Raw genomic sequence first — 24,033 nt, forward strand, 5'->3', positions numbered from 1 at the left:
CAAGTGCTAAAATGACAGGAACACTGCTAAGTATTAGATTGTGTTTTTTTAAATAACATCTTCCCCTCCTAATTTTTAAAGTAATAAATATTCTTTATAGAATATATAGGGTGTTAGTCTACTCAGGCTGCCTTAACAGAATCCAACAGATTGGTGGATTAAACAATAGAAATTAATTTTTCCCATAGTCTGGAAACTGGAAGTCCAACATTGAGGTGCCAGCAGGGTTGGTTTCTGTTGAGGCCTCTTTCTTTGGCTTGCAGATGGCTCTTTTCTTGCTGTGTCGTTTCTCATAAGGACACCACTCCTATTGGGTTAGGGACCCATCCTTGTGACTTCTTTTAACCTTATTCCCTCCATAAAGGCCTGTCTCTAGGAACAGTCACTTTGAAGGTTAGTAAGTCAACGTAAACAGTGGAAACAGTGTCAGACTTTATTTTTTGGGGCTCCAGAATCACTGCAGATGGTGACTGCAGCCATGAAATTAAAAGACGCTTACTCCTTGGAAGGAAAGTTATGACCAACCTAGGTAGCATATTCAAAAGCAGAGACATTACTTTGCCAACAAAGGTCTGTCTAGTCAAGGCTTTGGTTTTCCCCGTGGTCATGTATGGATGTGAGAGTTGGACTGTGAAGAAGGCTGAGCGCCGAAGAATTGATGCTTTTGAACTGTGGTGTTGGAGAAGACTCTTGAGAGTCCCTTGGACTGCAAGGAGATCCAACCAGTCCATTCTGAAGGAGATCAGCCCTGGGATTTCTTTGGAAGGAATGATGCTAAAGCTGAAACTCCAGTACTTTGGCCACCTCGTGAGAAGAGTTGACTCATTGGAAAAGACTCTGATGCTGGGAGGGATTGGGGGCAGGAGGAGAAGAGGACAACAGAGGATGAGATGGCTGGATGGCATCACTGACTGGATGGACGTGAGTTTGAGTGAACTCCGGGAGTTAGTGATGGACAGGGAGGTCTGGCGTGCTGCGATTCATGGGGTCGCAGAGTCGCACACGACTGAGTGACTGAACTGAACTAAAGTGAAGTCAAAGTATGAATTTTGAGAGGAAACTGTTCAGCTCATAAATATAGAAAAGAATGAAGAATAAATAATCTGTAATGCCATTAGTTCCCCAGATAAAACTACTGTTAACGTTTTTCCTATTTCTCTAGTCCTATTTCCTTTACATTTTCAAAGCTTTGAGATTATAGCAGTATTTTTTTCCACTTAACGTTCTTTAAAGTGAAGTCAAAGACTGCAAACTCAGATGCTTACAGGTATCAGGCAGACAGGCAAAGTAATAATGATAACTAACAGTTATTAAGCCCTAATTGTACCAAGTACTTTTCTAGAGGCTTGTATGTGTTATATATATAGTACCTTTCTTAACCTTAACAACAACCCTCTGAGATATATACCATTATTATCTCCATATTTCAAATGAAGAAAATAAGGGATAGGGAGGTAAAAAGAACATATTTAAGGATACACAGCTATTAGATAGCTGCATGGGCACTGAGACCTCACTGTTGAAATGACTGAAGTGGGGTGACTGGGTACTGTGGTGAAATTGAGAGCACCTTTGCCATCTAGGGTGGGTACTCACTGCTCATGAAGAAATGATAGTCTACTGTAGCAGATCTTTGAGTTCTTTGATAGCAGAGAAAACTCTGGATTTTTATATGAAATCTTGGCAGTTCGTTAGTACAATTAAAGAAATCCCTGTTGAGTTGAACAGATGTCATCTGCAGATTGCATTCATGTTTATAAAATAGGCTTCATAATAGTAATATCTACCTTCTAAGTTTGATGTAAGAATTATATGAGGACATTTTATTTGTAACATACAGGTCAATGCCTGGCATGTAGTAACTGTTATTAATATTTTCTCCAGTCATCAAAATTCTTTATAAGTATCATTTACTATTGTTTTTGTTTTAAGAAATTATAAAACACATTAGTGCATATCTGTTGTAAAAAACTCAACCAATATGAAAGAATATTTAAAAGATTGAAATTGCATTTGCTTCCCACTCAACTCCTTTCCCCTCTCCATGTATATTAAGAAAGCATATACTGCAACATGCTATATTTATCCTTCTGGTACTTGCTTCTTTCATTTAATATGTCTTGGAGACCTTCTGAAATCAGTTTATACGAAGCTACTTCATTCTTTTTAAAGGTTGCATGGTATGTTCTTTAGTGTGAAGGTACCATAATTTATTGAATTAGATTTCTAAATTGTCATTTGGATTGTTTTCAATTTTTGCTGTTTTAAAAAAGGTTCTGCAAAGAGCATATACCTTTGTGCATGTTTGTAAATATTTCCCTAGGCTTGATTCTTAGAGGAATTGCTGTATCAAAGCACATTAAGAATTTTCACAACTGCTGGACCTTTGTTAAATATATTTTTAGTAGCTTTGTAATATTCTACTTTATGAATCTACCATTATTTAATTCTTCTTGTTGACACATTTAGATTATTTCCAATTTTTTGTCACTATATATAGTCCTTTAGTACATATGTTTGTGAGTAGGTTATGTTTTTTAAAAAGAAAATAGTCTGAGAGGAAGTTGTCAACTATTAAGTATATTTCTAACACTTTACTTTCACAAAGCTATATATTGTAAGAAATGTATTTAGTGGTAATATATTATTTTTAGAAAAAGTAGAGCTTTGATAAAGTCGTGGCCTAGGATTTTTAATGTTAGAATCGAGATTTTTGGAAGTTTTTATGTTTTATTTTAGGTGTTGTCATCTGTAATGAAGATCACTGTGAAACAAGATTGAGTAAAGCCTAGTAACAACTGGACCAGAGGTTTAGAAGAGAAAGTTAAAATTAGTCACTTTGGTTTTAGTGTTCCAATTTCATAATGTATATTCTTTAAAATATTTAGGGAGTGGAAATTAAAATTCAGTGCTACACCAAAGAGTGCACTAATATTTGTTTTTTTCTTTTTGTATGAGAGGAGGAGGTAAATAACCAAGAGATACAGTGACTCATAATGAAATATACTAAGTTCAATTTTATGATGTCAGTCCTTGGCATTATGATCTATGTTACTGATTTAATTGTGGACATCTGGGTGTCTGTCAGATTTTTTCATGAAAGACAGTATGTTTTTGGTGTTTTAACAGTAAGTTTTATGCTCTTTGGAACACTTGTGGTCCAGTGTTTTAGTTATTCTTGGTTCAAGGCTGATTTAAAAGAAGCAGGCCAAGAAAGCCATCATTGTTTTCTTCTACTTCATTGCTTGCAAGGAGGAGTTTTTACAAGGTGAGCATATACTTTTGATCTTTAATACTGTTATTCTCTGATTCAGACAGAAGCTACTTTCTGTATCTGGTTAGTGAAATGTACAAAGTTTCTCTATTTGCATGTAGGACAAAGGTTACTTGCTTCTCACTAGCAATGCTTGCATGAGTCATTGTACTGTCAGAATTTTCCAGGTTCATTAATAGAATGTTTTAATTTACCTAATTAAGTTGCTTTTTCTAATATATTATTACATTTTTATGAGAAAGAAAAAGACTCATTTCTATGTCTTGTGAATCTTTTCTCCTCTATTTTATATTTTAAAACTGATTATGTAAATACAGCCTATCACTTGCAACTCTGATAGAAAGCACTTTTTTAAGTAACTTGTACTATTGATTTAATGAGATGAAATTTTTACTGCAGTAGTGCAGTAGCCGTGTGGTTAGCTAGGTACAGAATCACTCAGAACTAAAAACAAACTTAAAAATCATGTTGTTTAAAACCTATTTTATGGTTAAAGAAAGTAGAATCTAAATGAGCCCTGAGAATTCTATGATTATCCATATATCTAATTTCATATGACCTTTTCTTTCATTATATTAAGAGATATAATTCTGTTCAAAGCAATATATATATTAAAGGTAAGGAGAAGAATTAAAGACAAATATTAAGAGGATAATGTACTATTTTGTTACAGTTAGGTTTTGAATTTGAGCTATTTTAATAGTCATCTTTCCTGAGAAAGATTTTAGTGATAGTAGAATTCTAGGTAAATAGTTATTTTCTCTCTGTATGTTATGTTCTCTCATCTTTTTGTTTCCATTGTCATTATTGAGTAGTTAGATATCAGTCTTGCTGTTGTTCTTTACAACGGTTTTGTTTTCTTTCCCCTCTGGTTGCTCTTATGATTTTTCTCCTTATATTTGGGTTTCTACAGTTTATGATATATCCGTGTGAAGAATTTATTTTTAATTCTTTCACTTGCGATTTGCTTGCTGTCTTGATTCTGTGAATTATTAGCTTCCATGAGTTCTGCACAATTCTCAGCCATTATCTTTTCTAACATTTTCTTTACTGTATTTCTGTCTCTTTTCCTTCTGGACTCCAAACAAATTTAAGATAGATTTTCTTGCTATATCCAACATGACTGTTACTGTTAGATTATTTATCTGAGATCTTTCTTGTTTCCTAAGATAAGTCTGTATTGCTATAAACTTCCCTCATAGAACAGCTTTTGCTGTGTCCCATAGATTTAGTATCATTGTGTTTTCATATTCGTCTCCATATATTTTTTGATTTCCTCTTTGATTTTGTCAGTGACCCATTGATTGTCTAGTAGCATATTATTTTTGTTTTTTATGCATTCTTGTAGTTGATTTCTAGTTTTATTCCATTGTGGTCAGAAAAGATACTTGATATAATTTCAATACTCTTAAATTCATTGAGACTTGTTTTGTGGCTTGTCGTGTGATCTATCCTGGAGACTGTTCGATGTGCACTTGAAAACAGTGTGTATCTTGCTGCTTTTGGATGGAATGGTCAATATATGTAATCTATTAAGTCCATCTGGTTTAATGTCATTTAAAACCAGTGTTTTATTACTGATTTTCTATCTGGATCTTACATCTCTCCCCTGATGTAAATGGGTGTTGAGGTCTACTATGTCAGTTTCTCTCTTTATGTCTGTTAATATTTGCTTTATGTGTTTAGGTGCTCCTATGTTGTGTATATATATATTTGCAATTGTTATCTTCTTCTTTGATTGATCCCCTTATCATTATGTAAGTCTTTTTTGTCTCTTGTTACATACAGTCTTTGTTTTAAGGTCTGTCTTGCCTGATATAAGTATTACTACCTCAGCTTTCTTCTGATTTCCATTTGCATGTAATACTGTTTCCTATACTTTCTCTTTCAGTCTATATGTCTTTAGCTCTGAAGTAGGTAGCATATACAGGTCTTGTTTTTGTGTCCATTCAGCTACTCTGTGTCTTTTGACTGGAGCATTCAGTCAATTTACATTGAAAGTAATTATTGTTAGATAATGTCTTATTGCCATTTTGTTAACTGTTTTGCAGTTCTTTTTCGTTTTCTTCTTTTGCTCTCTCCCTTTGTGATTTGAGGACTGTCTTTAGTGTTATGATTTGGTTTCTTTCCCTTCTTTTGTGATTCTATTATAGATATTTATTTTGTTATTACCATGTGAAAGTGAAGTTGCTCAGTCCAGTCCAACTCTTTGCGACCCCATGGACTGTAGCCCACCAGGCTTCTCTGTCCATGGGATTTTCCAGGCAAAAGTACTACAGTGGGTTGCCATTTCCTTCTCCAGGGGATCTTCCTAACCCAGGGATCGAACCCCAGTCTCCTGCATTGCAGGCAGATGCTTTTACTGCCTGAGCCACCAGGGAAGTCAACAATCTGTTTATCATACTGATATGTAATTATTTTAAGTTGATAATGTTTTAAGTTCTAACAGTTTGTAACAACCATGCACTTTTGCTTCCCATCACCCATATTTACTGTTTTTGATTTCATATTTTAGATCTTTTTGTTTTGTGTGTTCCTTAGATACTTATTATAGATATAGATGATTTTACTCCTTTTGTCTTTTAACCTTCCTATTAGCTTTATGAGTGGTTGATTTACTACCTCTACTGTATATTTGCCTTTACCAGTGAGATTCTTCCTTTCATAATTTTCATATTTCTCGTGGTGGTCTCTTCTGCTTAGAGAAGCTTCCTTAACATTTTTTATAAAGCTGGCCTACTGGTTCTAAACTCTTGCTTTTGCTCGTCTGTAAAATTTTATATCTCTCCTTCAAATCTGAATGATACCCTTGCTGAGTAGAGTATTCTTGCTTATAGGTTTTTTTCCTTTCATTACTTTGACTATATGCTGCCTTCTGGTCTGTAGAATTTCTATCAAAAAGGCAGCTGATAGTTTTACGGGAATTCCCTTGTACATGAAATGGAGATTCTACGTTCTTACTGATTTTTATGCTTAGTAATTAGAGATGTTGGAATAAGTAGATAGTCATTTGGAAAAAATAAGTAAACTATAAGTGGACCTTCACACAAAGGTCATACTTAGCTTATGCTCTAGCATGGTATGTGATCTTGAAAAGAGTTTAGCCTGTTCTGTAATGAAGGTGAAATCTTTAGAAATATATTGGTAGAAACATAGAGATGGGTACAATATTGGGAGAGTTTTAAAATGTTGCAGTTTATGTCTTCAGTTTCTCAGTCTTTGATATGACAGGACATGGGCACTAACTCCTCCTAATCAGAAGAAAATCTGAAAGCATAAACTGGAAGAATTTTGTTTCCAGAGAGACACTAAGCACCACCCACCTGCAACCCCCAACACCAAACCCAAACCACAAGGACAAGAAAACAGATTTTTTTTTCCCATTTGCCATTTAAATGAATAGACCACAGATCGTAGAAATTGACTAGAATGGAAATAAGAGGAAGTAATAACCAGTGTATGCAACATAAGAACAGTAAAAGTTTTGATTCAGTTTAGAGTTGGGATAATTTAAGGTTGCATATTATAGACTATACAGCTAGGTAAAATACCAGACACCAGGATAAATTTTAAATGACTCAAATATTTAACACAAGAAATGTACTATTAGAAAACATAGGAAAATTCCTTTATAGCCTTGAAATGGAGAGCCTTTTTAACCATAACTCAAAATCCCCAAGCTATAAAAATTATAGATTTGACAATAAAAATTGCACACAATAAATAAAAACAAAAAATCCCAACAAATAAAAGCAAAGCAAAAAGGAAAACAGTTTTCATAGGGGAAAATATTTGTAATTTTTAATAGAAAAAGACCTAGTCTTTTAATATTTAATGAGCTTCTGAAGTCAAAGATAAAAAGGTCATCCTCGCAGTTGAAAAATGGGGAAAAGAATGAGGATATTTTAGAGAAGAGGAAATGCAAATGGCTCTTAAGTTGTCTGAAGGATACTATACCTCATTCATAATTTAAAAACTGCCAATTAAAACTTCACTGAAATACTTTACCTACCAGATTGGTGAAAATCCAAGTGATAATACACTCTCGTGGTAAGGTATGGGAAAACAGGTATTCTCATACTTTGTTGATGGGAGTATGGATTGATGCAATCCATAACCAGTTCATAAACAGTTTGAGCATATTTCAGGTGCACATACCTTTAGGCCAGAGGTTCCTTTTCTGGATACATGTAAAATGACATATGCATAGCTTTTCAGTTGTAGTATTGTTTATAACAGCAAAATACTGGAAACAATTGAAGGTCTGTTGATAGAGTTTATAGTATATCTATGCAATGTCATACTACAATAACTATTACAAAGAATGATAAAGTACTTTATATACTGAAATGGCAAGATCTCCAGGATGTACTTTTAAGTGAAAAGACAGGGTACAGACAACAGGTATGATATAATACAGTCTATTTTTAAAAGGTGATGAAAAGGCATATTTACATGTGTTTGTATATGCATAAAAAACTCTTCACGATGAAAAAAAGATCTTCACAATCAAGATAATCACGATGGTATGATCACTCACCTAGAGCCAGATGTCCTGGAATGTGAAGTCAAGTGGGCCTTAGAAAGCATCACTAATAACAAAACTAGTGGAGGTGATGGAATTCCAGTTGAGTTATTTCAAATCCTGAAAGATGATGTTGTGAAAGTGCTGCACTCAATATGCCAGCAAATCTGGAAAACTCAGCAGTGGCCACAAGACTGGAAAAGGTCAGTTTTCATTCCAAACCCAAAGAAAGGCAATGACAAAGAATGCTCAAACTACCGCACAATTGCACTCATCTCACATGCTAGAAAAGTAATGCTCAAAATTCTCCAAGCCAGGCTTCAGAAATACGTGAACTCTGAACTTCCAGATGTTCAAGCTGGTTTTAGAAAAGGCAGAGGAACCAGAGAGCAAATTGCCAACATCTTCTGGATCATGGAAAAAGCAAGAGAGTTCCAGAAAAACATCTATTTCTGCTTTATTGACTGTGCCAAAGCTTTTGACTGTGTGGATCACAATAAACTGGAAAATTCTGAAAGAGATGGGAATACCAGGCCACCTGACCTGCCTCTTGAGAAACCTATATGCAGGTCAGGAGGCAACAGTTAGAACTGGACATGGAACAACAGACTGGTTCCAAATAGGAAAAGGAGTATGTCAAGGCTGTATATTGTCACCCTGATTATTTAAAACTTATAAGCAGAGTATATCATGAGAAATGCTGGGCTGGAAGAAGCACAAGCTGGAATCAAGATTGCCGGGAGAAATATCAATAACCTCAGATATGCAGATGACACCACCCTTCTGGCAGAAAGTGAAGAGGAACTCAAAAGCCTCTTGATGAAAGTGAAAGAGGAGAGTGAAAAAGTTGGCTTAAAACTCAATATTCAGAAAACGAAGATCATGGTGTCTGGTCCCATTACTTCATGGGAAATAGATGGGCAAACAGTGTAAACAGTGTCAGGCTTTGTCTTTTTGGGCTCCAAAATCACTGCAGATGGTGATTGCAGCCATGAAATTAAAAGACGCTTACTCCTTGGAAGGAAAGTTATGACCAACCTAGATAGCGTATTCAAAAGCAGAGACGTTACTTTGCCAACAAAGGTCCGTCTAGTCAAGGCTATGGTTTTTCCAGTAGTCATGTATGAATGTGAGAGTTGGACTGTGAAGAAAGCTGAGCACCGAAGAATTGATGCTTTTGAACTGTGGTGTTGGAGAAGACTCTTGAGAGTCCCTTGGACTGCAAGGAGAGCCAACCAGTCCATTCTAAAGGAGATCAGTCCTGGATGTTCTTTGGAAGGAATGATCCTAAATCTGAAACTCCAGTACTTTGGCCACCTCATGCGAAGAGTTGACTCATTGGAAAAGACTCTGATGCTGGAGGGATTGGGAGCAGGAGGAGAAGGGGACGACAGAGGATGAGATGGCTGGATGGCGTCACCGACTCGACGGACACGAGTTTGAGTGAACTCCGGGAGTTGGTGATGGACAGGGAGGCCTGGCGTGCTGTGATTCATGGGGTCGCAAACAGTCAGACACGACTGAGCTGAACTGAAAGAAACTCTGGAAAGGGTATACATGAAACGAGTAACCATGAATTCTTATGGTCATGGGGGAGGGTGAAGACTGGGTAGTTAGGTCGTAGGAGTGGGATCAGTTCAGTTCAGTCGCTCAGTCGTGTCCGACTCTTTGCGACCCCATGAATTGCAGCATGCCAGGCCTCCCTGTCAGTATTTTCAAAAAGTTAGTAACTTCTTTTTTGATTTTTGATTTATGTGAATATTTTACCTATTAAAATAATTAAAGAAGAAAAGGAAAAACTGAATTAGGTTTGCTATTACTGTTAAACAGATACTTGATAAATAAACATTTTCCTCTTTTTGTCTTTCTTTTTCTTTGTGTTTTCTTGGTGCAGGAAGTGGCCCAAAACAGACATGAATAGTGTGAAATAAGCAGAAATTAAAACAGTTCTTAAAAGTGACCAAATTATCCAAGGATTTGTCTAAACTAAGTATGCAAAAACATGAAATATGCTAAACTACAGATTCATTTCCCTACAGAATAGATAAATTGAGTTTTTGTTGGTAGATGAAAGACAAGGAATGTCAACATAAATTATTTATTCGGTATAAGTATTTTGCTACTAAGTGTGTTCTTACTGCTTAGTGGTCTGTGGAGCAGAACGATTCATTTTCCAGAATATAAATTATATGACACTTCTGTATTTCTATTTTATGTATGACTTGTGATAATACCTTTTTCTTTGCCAAAGGAGATTTTTTCCTTTGATGGATATATGAAAGGAATTTGTTTTATTTACAATATGGAAGTTATTATCGCTCTTTTTAAATAGCTGGTAAAAAGTTCAAATTGTGTGAAAGAGAGTACAATGGGAGAAGAGTTTCAATTCCTCCACAGGTCCCTAGGCCCTTCTTTAAGGGGTGTCTTAAAGTGTGAAAGTGAAAGTCATTCAGTTGTGTCAGACTCTTTGTGACCCCATAGACTATAGAGACCATGGCATTCTCCAGGCCAGAATACTGCAGTGGGTAGCCTTTCCCTTCTCCAGGGGATCTTCCCAACCCAGGGATTGAACCCAGGTCTCCCACATTGCAGGTGGATTCTTTACCAGCTGAGCCACAAGGGAAGCCCAAGAATGCTGGAGTGGGTAGCCTATCCCTTCGCTAGCGGATGTTCCTGACCCAGGAATTGAACCAGGGTCTCCTGCATTGCAGGCGGGTTTGCGAAAGCCCCTAATTTTTTAAATGGGCATTAAATAGTTGAACATTTTTTCCTTACCTATTTTTCTATTTAAAGCTCTTTTGGAGAAGGCAATGGCACCCCACTCCAGTACTCTTGCCTGGAAAATCCCATGGACGGAGGAGCCTGGTGGGCTGCAGTCCATGCGGTCACCAAGAGTCAGACATGACTGAGCGACTTCACTTTCACTTTTCACTTTCATGCATTGGAGAAGGAACTGGCAACCCACTCCAGTGTTCTTGCCTGGAGAATCCTAGGGATGGGGGAGCTTGGTGGGCTGCCATCTATGGGGTCACACAGAGTCAGACACAACTGAAGTGACTTAGCAGCAGCAGAGAGAGGTCATCTGGTAATGTTCAAATTTCCTAGGGTGCAATATATATGAAACTTGAGAGTCTGGGCCCTTCAATCCCTAAATATGTGGGGATTTTCCTAGATATGTTACTGTTGTTGATTTCTCATTCAATTTTATTTTGATCAGAAAACATAATTTGTATGATTATAGTCTTCTTTAATTACCTGACTTATTTCATGTCCCAGCACAGAGTCTAACTTGGTGAATATTCCATGGGCATTTGAAAAGAATTTGTAACTTGCTTTTGTTGAGTGTCCAACTTTTTGAGATCCCATGGGCTGTAGCCCACCAGGCTCCTCTGTCAGTGGGATTTCCCAGGCAAGAATACTGGAGTGGGTTGCCATTTCCTTCTCCAGGGGATCTTCCTGACCAAGAGATTGAACACCTCTTCACTGTGTGCGGATTCTTTACCACTGTGAGCCACCTGGGAAGCCCCTTGTTGAGCATGCTGCTGCTGCTGCTAAGTCGCTTCAGTCGTGTCCGACTCTGTGCGACCCCAGAGACGGCAGCCTACCAGGCTCCCCTGTCTCTGGGATTCTCCAGGCAAGAACACTGGAGTGGGTTGCCATTTCCTTCTCCAATGCATGAAAGTGAAAAGTGAAATGAAGTCTCTCAGTCGTGCCCGACTCTTAGCAACCCCATGGACTGCAGCCTTCCAGGCTCCTCCGTCCATGGGATTTTTCCAGGCAAGAGTACTGGAGTGGGGTGCCATTGCCTTCTCCGCTCGTTGAGCATAGTGGTCTATAAATGTAAATTATGGCAATATGTTGATAATGTCATTAAAGTTGTCTATATTCTCACTGATTTTTTTCTTTTGGCCTACCTTTTCTTTCGTTTACTGAGAGATGAGTGTTAAAATGCTCTAAGATAGTGGATTTATTTTTTTCTCCTTGTAGTTTTGACAGGTTTTGCTTCATGTGTCTTAAAACTCTATTATTAGGTATATTCAGATGTGTTCTGGAAAAATTGATTCTTATATCATTATGACATGATCCTCTTTATCTCTGTAAATGCTCTTTGATTTGAAATCTATTTTGTGTGGTGTACTGTAATAGCCATACTAACTATTTTTTGTGATTGCCCTTCAAGTTGTCTGTATCTTTATGTATAAAGAGTGAAAGTGAAGTCGTGTCCGACTCTTTGCTACCTCCTGGACTATACCAGGCTCCTCAGTCCATGGAATTTTCCAGGCAAGAATACTGGAATGGGTTGCCATTTCCTTCTCCAGGGGGTCTTGCCAACCAAGGGATCCAACCCGGGTCTCTCGCATTGCAGGCAGACGCTTTTTTACAGTCCGAGCCACCAGGGAAGCTCAAGATGTATAAAGAGAGTCTCTTCCAAATCACATAGAGTTGAATCTTAATTTTTTTATACAGCTTGACAGTCTTTTATTAATTGAAGTATTTAATCTATTTCCATTTCATATATTATTGCAATTATTGATATAGTTGTTTTCTGGGCCTACATATTGTTTTCTTTTTATATTTTCTGTTTGTGTTTATTGAGCTTTATGTTGTTTTTAATCAACTTTGGAAAATATTTTTGGCCAGTATGTTGTAAAGTTTTGTTTTTTCCTGTCCCATTTTCTCTGTTTCTTTTGTGACTTCAATTGCACCTTTGTTATGAGGTTCTGTTAGTTTTTTTCCTAATTTTTTCTCTCTGTGTTTTGTTTGTTAATTGCAATATCTGGGTCATCTGTTGGTATGTTTCTGTTAATTGGTATGTTTCTATTACCTGGTTTTCTCCTTTAGCATAAGTTATATTTACTCTTGATTTGCATTAAGAGTGAATTTTTTTTTACTCAAGTAAAAAAGATTTACTCAAGTAATTTTTTTTATTGTGTAATGGGCATTGTGATTGATACCTTGTAGTGACTGTAATTTCTGTTATCTTCCATTGAAGAGAAAGCAAATAGCTAAATTATTGGCAAATTACCTTAATGTATTACAGAGGCTTGGTTTAAGCTCTATTAGGGAAGGTCTGTTTTGCTTTTGTCCTTAGTCCTAAGGAGAGTCTCACAGACCTGAAATATGGTCTTTACTTCTAAAACATGGCCCTTTTGGGGTTTCAATGAGATGTCTGAAGTATTTACCAAGCTCCTTGAATTTGATGGATTGCAGACTCCAGACTCTTCCTTATGGTAGATAGCTGCTGAAATCTCTGCCCAGCTCCCGTTTAGACGTTGTTCCTCAGTTCCGTGGAGTCTCACCCTACGTATACATAGTAAGGGTTTGACTGAGGATTTAAGGAGAGTATATAGAGATTTGGGGTTTCTTTTACTCTGTGGCTCCCTCTTTTCTGAGGTCCCTCTTAATTTCTAACCACTCTGGCAGATTCAACCTCAGTCCTCTGACTCTTTGAGCCAATAATAATTTGACTTTCTGCTTGAACTGTGTCTGCTTTGTGCTGTTGGACTGTGCAATGCTATTAGAGGAAAAGCCACATGTGCTTCTCATGTGTTATGGTTCCCTTTTCTCAAGGGTTAAGTGACCTCATGCTTCTTCCTGCTTTTGGTTGCTCTTTAGTGACTTGTTATCTTTAATATTTTGTCTATAATTTATCATTGTCATCAGTAGGAGGGTGAGCTTGATGCAAAGAAATCCATCATTACTACAAGCTGTTGCCTCTTTATCTCAAATAAAATAATACATTGTGGTAAAATATGCCAAGAAAGCTCCTTCTGTTTATTTTTCTTTGGCCTCTTCATCATTTATTCCATAAAACTGAAACAATATCCTGTTGATTAAAAAATTATATTCATACTCCCCTTAGCATGAAATTATCCTTAGATAAGCAGAACTTTGTATACATTTGCCACTAAGTGCTACAGATTTGGACTTCCCTAAAGTGCCTGGAAATATTAATGTGCACATCTGTGAACAGCCTCATCTGTTTTTTTTTTGTTTATTTTAACAGGCATTGACATAGCACTTAACATGTGCCAGTTACTGGTCTAAGCATTTTACATGTGTTAGTTCCTTTAATCCTCATATCAACCCAATGAGGTAGGTATGATGATTACTCCCTTTTTCAGATGAGGAAACTAAAACATCACTAGGAAGTATTGGAGCAAGGATTTGAATCCAAGCATCCTGGGTTTTTTAGAATCATTACTTTTAATCACTGTACTCTGCTAGCTCTCCCCCTCTGTGCTGCCTATATTAATTTGCTCTGAGCATGTATCTATAATTTTTGTGTGTTTTTCAAGTTTTTCAGTTAGTGGTATCTATCTTCTTGCTTTAAAAGGTTAGATACCTTTAAGAACAGGAACCACATACTGTATTGCTTATTAGTCTTACATAATATACCTACAGGAACTCCTTATTGTGCCAGATACCCAGAAAAAACTCAAACACAAATTATCTTATGAATCTGGCCTGTAAATCCTGGACAGTGTTAATCATTTTTTCCTGTGCTTTTACAATGTATCAATAGTATTTATATTTCTGTTGAGTGGTTATTTCTTCTGACTCTTATTGCAGCTAGCAGTTTATAGGCTTGATCTTCCTACTAGGCTGTAAGGTCAATGAAGGTAGAGGTCATGTCTTCATCATTTTTGTAGACCCTCTACCCTGGCATCTAGTCCACATGGAATATAATGGACTATGTTACTCTAAAACTTTTATGGTAAAAATATACTTTTATTTGCTAGGTGAAGAATCTTTGCATATTCATATATGTATACATCATGTTTACAATCAAAATATATTTATGTCTTTCAACTTTTCAAAACCTTTTCATATCTACTGTCTCTTTATGGAAAAATTGTCATGAGTTTTTTATTTGTTCATTCCTTCAGTAAATATTTTCTGAGAGCCTGCTGTGTCCCAGGACTATTCTAGTTGCTTAGGATATGGCAATTAACAAAACAAAGTCCCTGCTTTCATGCAGATCTCATTCTTGTGAGAAGGTACAAATAAAAATATATAATGCATCAAGTGATAATAAAGAAAAATAATAGGATAAAGAGAATATGAGGGATGGTGTGATCTGGAAAGATATCAGTAAGGACATGGCATTTGAATAGAGACCTGAATGAAGTTAAGGAGTAAGCCTGTAAAATCTCTGGGGTTTAGAAGAGTTCCAGCAAGCGGGAGTAGCAAATACCAAGGCCTTTAAGTTGGGGAAAAAAGCACGAATAGGACCCTGGAAGTGTGGGAGACTTGAAAGGGAAAGACAGTGATATAGTGTGTGTGGGAGTCAGATTACAGGGGGCCTTGTAAGACGGGGTAAAGACTTTGTGTTTTATTCTAAGTATGATGGAAAGCATTAGAACATTTTGACTGAAGGGATGGCATCTGGATTATGGTTAACAGGTTCAACCTAGATGCTTTTGAGGGAACAAGAGTAGAATCAGAGAGACCAGTTATGAGGCTATTGAAGTAATCCAGGCCAGAGACATTGGCTGCTTAAACTAGGATGGAGGCAGTGGAAGAGATATGTGTGTAGATTTGGATATATTTGGAGTTTGAGCTAAGAACCAAGAGAAACTGCTGGGGAAATTTTATAGTTGTTAGAAAAAGAAATTGGAAAGTATTCCCACATTTTGTTCTGAGCAACATGATGAATATTAGTGCCATTTACTGAAATGGGAAACATTGACAGAAAGAGCGGGTTGAAGCAGGATATATATATCACTGTTGTAACTTTATATATGAGGAAACAGATTATAAATGAATTTTGATAAGCTTTGGCTAGAATCCTGATTGTCTTATTGCTAGCCTCAGCTATTTTAAAAATAATTGTTTCAATTATTTTTGTCATTAATTTTACTTGAATGATGATAACTCATGTTAATTTAAAAATTCCTTGTAAAGAAGAGCCCGAGCAAGGATGTTTTAGGAGTCTTTGAAGTTTTATATATTTTTCAGGATGCTGATGGTCACAGAGACTAATACTAATACTTGAATAACATGGGTTTGAACTGTGTGGGTTCACTTATATGCAGATCTTTTCAGTAGTAAATATTACAGTACTACCCGTCCACGGATGTGGAACTGAGGACACAGAGGGCCAACTACCAACTATCGATTATGCATGAATTTTTCAACTGCACACAGGGTTGGTGTCCCTAAATCCCATGTTGTTCAAGGGTCAAGTAATTATTTGCTAGATTAAATTGAAAGAAGATTCAGTCTTATCTTCAACCTTGACATATTCATAAGGGCATTATTAATATCTGTCTTATAATTGAGATAAATTGTATGAAGTGGACATTGCAGTTTGTCTTTCAGAAAGTAGTGGTTAGCACTAAGAATCATAAAGATTTGGACTCTAGGTCTGCTCCTGACACTCTGTGTATCTTTCAGCATATCATTCTAGTTCTCAGTCTTACTTTTCCCAGCTGCTAATTGAGAATAATACCTACTCATGTCTCATAATTATTTTGAAGATGAAATAAGATCATGTATGCTTAACAGTGCTAGCACTCACACATCAAACATCCAATAAAAATTGTGGAGTCTTGAATCTCAATACAACTACTATGAAATGTTTACAAAATTGTAGCAGATAAATTTTGTGGGAAAATTCTATACTTAAACACATATTGCTTTTTTTTTTTCAAAATTATTATGTATATGAACACACATGAAGAATCTGTTACTGAAGATAAATGTTCATGTTTACTTTACAGGTATTGGTTTGCCTTGAAACAAGGTTATCAAGTGGCTTTCAAGTATAGCAGCAAAACTGAAAACTTCGTGGAAAAACAGATTAATGATAGGGTGACAGATTTGAGCATGCTAAGGCTGTTTGAGACCTACCTGGAAGGTTGCCCACAACTTGCTCTTCAGCTGTACATCTTTCTGGAACATGGTCAAGCAAATTTCACTCAGTGTAGGTCTTTCTTAATTCTTTGTGTTAGATGGATGCCACTGATATCTTATGTCAACTGTGTAACTCTTTGGCAGGTTTTATATTTATTTTTATCATTTTTTAAAGAGTTATTTGTTATTTTTGAAAAGAAGTATATAGTTCAAATATCAAAAAATATTTAAAGGTGTACTGTCTCCTTCCCATTCTTCCAATTCTTCTCTTTGCCTAAAATGAAACTACTATTAGCTTTATAATGATTCTTTCAGAAAAAATTTTTTTCAGAGCCTATCTTTATTCTTTTTTTTTATAGAATGGTAACATGAAAACTATCTTTGTTGTTTTTTTTTACTTAATGTATGTCTTGCAGATCTAAACATATTGGTACAGAAAGAGTGCCCGCATTTTATTTTTATTATCTGCATAGTTTTACAATTATAGATGTATCCTGAATTATCTAACAAGCTTCTTTATGTTAATTTAGGTTGTTTCTAATATTTTACTGTTGGAAAAAAATTCTGCAGTGAATAATCTTATGTATGCATCCTTTTGCATGTTTGAAGTTTATCCATGGGGTAAATTCCTAGAATTAGAATCATTGTGTACAAGTGCACCTGCTACAAAACTAATGTTGGCTTTGCAAATTGGTCAATATGTTGCTCTTTTATAGCAGATTTTCTCGTGGTTAAATGTAAATTTTAAAAGGACAGTTTGATATTTCTATTAAAAATATTTTAATAGGTGTTTATTTTGAGATGTTAAAAAACTAATTATTTGCTAAAAATAGTTGCACTTTTCATTAGTGATGAGGGTTCCATGTGGTTTTGGATTCACCTCAGAGTAGTAGCAGATTGTCCTCTCCCTTGGAGTTTTCTCTATGCTAGATTTTCTTGTAAGATGAGTTTATTCTCCTAAACAGTCTTCCTGTTTCCAGTTTCCCTCTAGATGTAGTCCTTTCTAATATTTTCATATTTGTTAGTGTAACATTGAAATGAGCCTACAGCGTATGAGATCTCTTTTTCCTTGGGATGCCCAGAATAGTTGTATATTATATAGTCCCTGAAGCTAAAAGATCAACATTTAGAGCTTACAACCTGTACTTTGGTAGATAACTGTGGCTGCTTCTGTGTGGTGGGATTATAAATGATTTTACTTATTTCATCTTCTTTGTATTTTTCTGAATTTCAAAATCTTTATAGTAACCATGTTTTGATAATTAGGAAGAATAATTCAAAATGTAAAAAAAAATCAATTTGTGTATAAAACGACTTGAGAAAACTGAGCATATTCTTTTATTTTGCTCCTTCCTGAACTCATGCTAAAGAGGAAAGTAAAGGAGTGAAAACAATAAAACTCATAAGGACGAAGAGAATGCAGAGTAGAATAGCAGACTAGAAATATCGGTAAATATTTAGAAGATGGAAAGCAGATGGAAAACTTGGGTTATTCAAATCAGGTCCACCACCACCAAAAGGCTAAATTATTTGAATCAATTCTCCTGAAATTATCTGAAACAATTGGGTATATAGTTTCAAAATTCTTCATAAAAGCTTAAAATAATCTGATACAACAGGCCAAAATATGCATGAAAGTGGGAGTGCAGCAGGGTTGAGTAGTACTGTGAAGGTATTTACACTCTGAGGAGTTTTACAGAAACATACACAGCAGATTCAGTTTTGATGGCTTCCCAGAGTCCAGAGGACTGGAAACAAAACTCAGGGTCCTCACAAGGGGAGGATATTTAGTAGAAAATCCTACTTGTAAAGCTGATATGCCAGAAGGCACCCTTCCTCTCCTCAGGGTAAAAGTTAAGCTACCTACTTCTAAATGAAAATTGACTGCATAAACAAAAATAATACTATGTGGCTAAGGAAAAGAATGAAAATACAAGACAGAAATAAATACAAGACAGGTAGAAGATGAATGGAGTTAAACTGTCTTAAATGCCTTATACAGTTCAGGAGAAAGGTAAAGCAGAAATGAATCTGGGCTTTTTAAGGTGTAAAATAATTAGACCCTAGTTTTTTTTTTTTAAGAATATATTATTAGGAAGACAAAATTAGATATTATGTTAGTCTGCTTGGGCTGCCATAACTACCACAGACTGGGCAGCTTAACCAACAGAAATATATTTTCTCATAGTTCTGGAGACTAGAAATACGGGGCCCAGTCGGGTTGATTTCTGGTGAGGACTCTGGGTTGCAGATGGCCACCTTTTTGCTGTGTCCTCACATGTCTTTCCTCTGTGTATGGAGAAAAAGTGAGATCGCTGGTATCTCTTTGTCTTCCTACAAGGATACCAGTCCTGTTAGATTCAGGCTCCACCTTTATGACCTTGCCAAACCTTAATTATCTCCCTAAAGGGCCTATCTCAAAATGTAGTCACATTGGGGTTTAGGGCTTTAACATATGAATTTAGGAAGAATATAATTCAGGCCATAAAAGGTATGAAAATAAGCATTTTTTAAAATATAAAAAATAAGTAATAGCAAATTATAGGGATAAGAAATCTGACCAATACCACAAATTTCACAATAGAAAGAAAAGTAATATCTTTTTCTTATTTTAATGCTCTTTAATACAAATTTTTAGTATCTGATTGGCTTTTGATTTGATAATGATTTTATAATTTCTGTAGAAAAGAAAAATTCAATCTTTTTTGTAGTGCAGTTAACAGAAATTTTATTTTTTAATTTAGAAAAGTTTCAACTTCACAAATTATTGATAATGTTATATGTATATTTTTGGATTATTGTCACATTTGAAACAAACTCTACCAATTTTTTCAATAATGTGATTTAAGATCAGGGTATATCAAGATTTTTTTTTGAACTGATTTTAAATACTGTTTGAATTGACAACACTAATTTATTGTTGTCTAATTTAGTAAATAGTGGGAGTCTTGTTTTTTTCAATAATTTGTCAATAATGTCGAATCAGAAGAAGTTAAAAATAATCTGTATAGATGTAATTGGGCAAAGTCATTCCATACTGAGATAAATGCATAAACAAAGGCATGGTTTGGCAAAGACAAGGAAATTCAGTTTGGATAAAGTGTAATGTACAGATTAGATTAGCAAAATGGGCAGAAAAAGTATATTGGAAACAGGTAGGTAAGCAGGAAATGGAAAATAATGTCAAACAAATAGTGTCAGGTGGACAAGGATAGATAATCATGCCTTAATGTTAAGGAATCAAAGACCTGTTGATGGCAGGGTAGTGACGCGTTAAGATAAGGCAAACTGCTTGAAAATCCTAGATCTGTTACTTACTCATAATTATCCAAGCAAATTTTATAAACAAATCCTCCTAAACCTAAACTCTTCTCAACTCAATTTCCTTTTATCTAGAGCCCCCAAATGATGACAGTTGCTTCAGTACACTTAGGGGAAAATGTGTAAGAGGGAAAATAGGAGTAGAAACAGGGAATTTAAGCAATTACAATTAAAACATCTTATTTTTCCAAATTTTATAAAAGTATATGACAAAGTGAACACATTGCCAGGGCTTTGCCAGGCTTGGAAGGAGTCTGGGCAAGCATGGGTCCCTGAAATTTAAGCTTCATTATCTTCATGATACATCTTCCTGTGAGATAGAAATTTTGATTAATTTTAAACTTTAATAAGTTTAGTATACAGGTTGTGATTTCTAGGGAAGCCTTCAAAGAATAAAAGCAGTGTATCTCTGAAGGACATGTGTTACTAGATTGAAAAGTTGATAAAATGGCCCACACCAAGCCTATCATTATAACATTTCAGAGACTTAAAGATTTTAGAAGATTTGAAAGAAAATAAAGATTGTTTAAATATAGAGAAAGTGAATAGCTTTGAAATTCTTAACTGTAACACTTGAGATTAGAATTTAAAAGATAAATTACTTCAGTGGAAAACTTTCATTGGAAAACATTTTTAAACTTTGAATTCTATTTCTGTTGAAACTGTATATCAAACATGGAGGGTAGAATAAAGACATTTAGAGACATTCATGCTCAAAAGTTCAGCTTAAGGGCAGCTTTTCTCAGAAATGTCTGGAGAATGTTTTATCCAACCATGAGAATGAAGCAAGAAAGAAATAATGGGAAACAAAATCAACAGTGAAGAAAGGTAAAGGCAAGTTCTGGGAAGACAGGGAAGCAAACCTTGACAACAGCTACCTTTGACCATAAAGATCATATTATTATTTTAAAAAAAGCTAATAGATGTATCTGGGGAGTTTAATTAATTTGAAGAGTTTGCTAAAAAAATATTTATGAGTCATGAAATAATAAGCAAAGTAAGGAATAATGAAATGTTTTAAAAATATTGCATTGTATACTTGAAAGTTGTCATGTTGACCTACCAAAAATGTCATGGGGGGATGAGGTATTAACTAACCTCATTGTGGTCATCATTTTGTGTATATATGTATATCAAATCATCACATTGTAAACTTGCATGTATATTAATAATATCTCAGTAAAGCTGAGGAAGTTTTTAAAATTAATAAAATACTTCAACAAAAAAAGTTCTAAAAGGAAAAGAAATATAAGCAGAATGTAGTAATTTGGCTGAGCAGCTTTTAAATCAATAAGCAGTGTCTAAAGTAGATGAATTTAAAAAACAGCATAGTATGTGTTTTATTTAGAAATAGGGCAATAATGTCAGAAGAAATGTTAAGACTTGATAGTGGTTTTTTTCTGAGGGTCCCTACTGAGAAGTGAGAAGGGGCAGAGCAAGCTACTGCTTTTTTCTTATAAGTTCTATGGCATTTATTGATGTTTAAAAAGGAAGTATATGTACTAGATTTGGTAGAAATTAAAACCAGTTATAAAAAGGACACCACTGAAGGGCAGTTAAGGGGAAATGATGTTTTAATTCATATTTTTGAATTAAAGAAGAAAGAAAAGTCCAACTAATTAGGGCAGTCTGGAATGCTATATGCTAAAACCAGGAGAGTGGACAAAATCATTTACAATCCTCTTCAATAGATAGATCTGTCTTAAATCTGACTTTCTTTCCTAATATATTGACCTCCAATGAGCTTAAATGGGAATGATGAGCATTCTGTATTCTACTCTAAATTACTTCCTTCTAATTCCCCACTATCTTTGCTTTCAGTTTTAGGTCCCCAACTTTGACAGATAATGACATATCTTTCCAAAGTAGTAATTAGCTTGCTTTTCTGCTTTTTGATGGGATAAAAAATGGGCTAAAGATGTAAAACCTATAGAAATTTATAAGTTTTAGATCATATTTGTTCATTTGATCTATCATCTTAAAGACATGGGAAACTGAGCTGTTAATACCTCATGCTTATGTTAAAATTTCTATTTAACCTCCTTCCCTGTCTTCCTGCTGTTTTCTTTCTTGGCTGCCATTTCTCAGTGAACTAGGTTTATGCCCAAGGCAAAGTCAAAAAGACTGGAAAAGCTAGGACTATAACTAATCTCTTAGAAAACTTCCATAGTATGCAGTTTGCATTGTACCAGGTGCTCAAGAAGATTTGTCCAGTGAATTTATTCACAGTCTGGTATAGTGGTTAAGTACACCAACTTTGGAATCGGGCAGATTTCAATTCAAATCTCACCTCTCTGCAACTTGCTGGCTGTGTGATTTGGGTCAAGTAATACATATATTCTCTAAGCCTCAATTCCCTAATATGTAGTACAGAAATATTAATATCTATTTCAAATGATTAAATGAGATGAATATATAAAGTACCTGAATTGTGTTTGTGCCTGTGTATATACAGATAAAACATGTATGGTGTATAATAATATTGCTATTATTATTCCTATAACTACATCTTTAAAAATTTTTTTGTTTTGTAGATGCAGCCATCATGGTCTCTTGCTGTGCTGTTTCTTGGTCGACTGTTGATTATCAAATAGCTTTAAGAAAATCCTTACCTGATAAAAACCTCCTTAATGGACCCTGTCCCAAGCTTGTATATCTCTTTTACAAGTTGTTTACATTATTATCTTGGATGTTGAGTGTTGTGCTTCTTTTATTCTTAAATGTTAAGATTGCTTTCCTTCTACTGTTTTTTCTTTGGATTTTAGGTATATATTGGGCATTTAAAAAACAAACTGATTTTTGTGTTTCCACAAGTATGGAAATCCTATACAGGATTGTTGTTGGATTCATTCTTATCTTTACATTTTTTAATATTAAGGGACAGAATACCAAATGCCCAATGTCTTGTTACTATATTGTAAGGGTATTGGTCACATTGGGGATATTGATTGTGTTCTGGTTTTACCCACTCTCTATTTTTAATGCAGACTATTTTATACCTGTAAGCATTACTATAGTTCTTTCTCTTCTCCTTGGAATTATTTTTCTTCTTGTTTATTATGGGACTTTGCACCCAAACAGAAGTGAAGAGACAAAACTGGATGAAGTTGATGGAAAACCAATTCAAAGAGATTGCAGAATGAAGCATTTCCTCATGGAATAAGCTATTCACTTAAGAGATATGTTTTCTTATTTTTTATTTCATTGGTTAGTAAAGAAAAAGTTTGTGTATGTGTATGTTGTTTCTTATTTTTGCCTTTCTTAATTTGAGACCAGTTCTAGTACATTAATTATGAATGTTAGAGAGTATAATAATGTTTTTATTATTTAATTTTTCTCTATTGCTTGTAAAGTTGCCATCTTGAGCCTGAACTGAAAGAAAGAGTCTAATTCTCATAATTAGAAGGTAGAATTGAATTGCCTCCAACTTTTCCCTCATTGTTTCTGAGCTAAAACTGGCATTTGTCTTCTTTCCTCTATTTTCTTCATCCAGTTATATCTATCTATCTATCTATATATATATCTTTTTTTTCAGTGAGTTGGAGACAGATTGAGTAGAGGAAAAGGAAAAGGAAGGAAGAAGAAGAAAACAAAACAGAAAATTAATCATTTAACCCATCTTAACCATTTTTAAGAATATAGTTCAGTAGTATTAACTATATCACTTTGTTGTGCTGCTCTGTTAACATTTTTATCTTGCAGAACTGAGACACTATTCCCATTGAGCAATTTCCCATTCCTGTCTTTCTCCCTGGCAAACACAATTCTATTTCCTATTCTATGAAGTTGGCTATTGTAGATATTGCATATGAGTGAAATCATAAAGTATTTGTCTTTTTGTGACTGATTTCACTTAGCATAATGTCCTCATGGTTCATCTATATTGTACTGGGTGAGAAGACTTCTTTTTAAAGGATGAAAAATACTCCATGGTATATACATATATGCTACATTTTCTTTATTTATACTTCATTGGGTTCCTTTTACCTCTTGGCTAATTTTGAATTGTTTCCTGGATACTATGAGTATCTTTAGTTCCTCTTGATTGTTTCTT

General features: G+C 35.1%; 1 protein-coding gene across 1 annotated transcript; it reads left to right on the forward strand.

The window, feature by feature from the left end:
- The first annotated feature begins 2,755 nt into the window (after window positions 1–2,755).
- Window positions 2,756–23,216, forward strand: XKR9 (XK related 9). Its single transcript, XM_027560624.1, has 3 exons — window positions 2,756–3,268; window positions 16,526–16,728; window positions 22,514–23,216. The coding sequence occupies exons 1-3, from the start codon at window positions 2,997–2,999 to the stop codon at window positions 23,140–23,142; spliced, it is 1,104 nt and encodes a 367-aa protein (XP_027416425.1). The 5' UTR covers window positions 2,756–2,996; the 3' UTR covers window positions 23,143–23,216.
- Window positions 23,217–24,033: the final 817 nt, after the last annotated feature.

Source organism: Bos indicus x Bos taurus, chromosome 14 (assembly GCF_003369695.1).
Source record: "Bos indicus x Bos taurus breed Angus x Brahman F1 hybrid chromosome 14, Bos_hybrid_MaternalHap_v2.0, whole genome shotgun sequence".
NCBI lineage: Eukaryota > Metazoa > Chordata > Mammalia > Artiodactyla > Bovidae > Bos > Bos indicus x Bos taurus.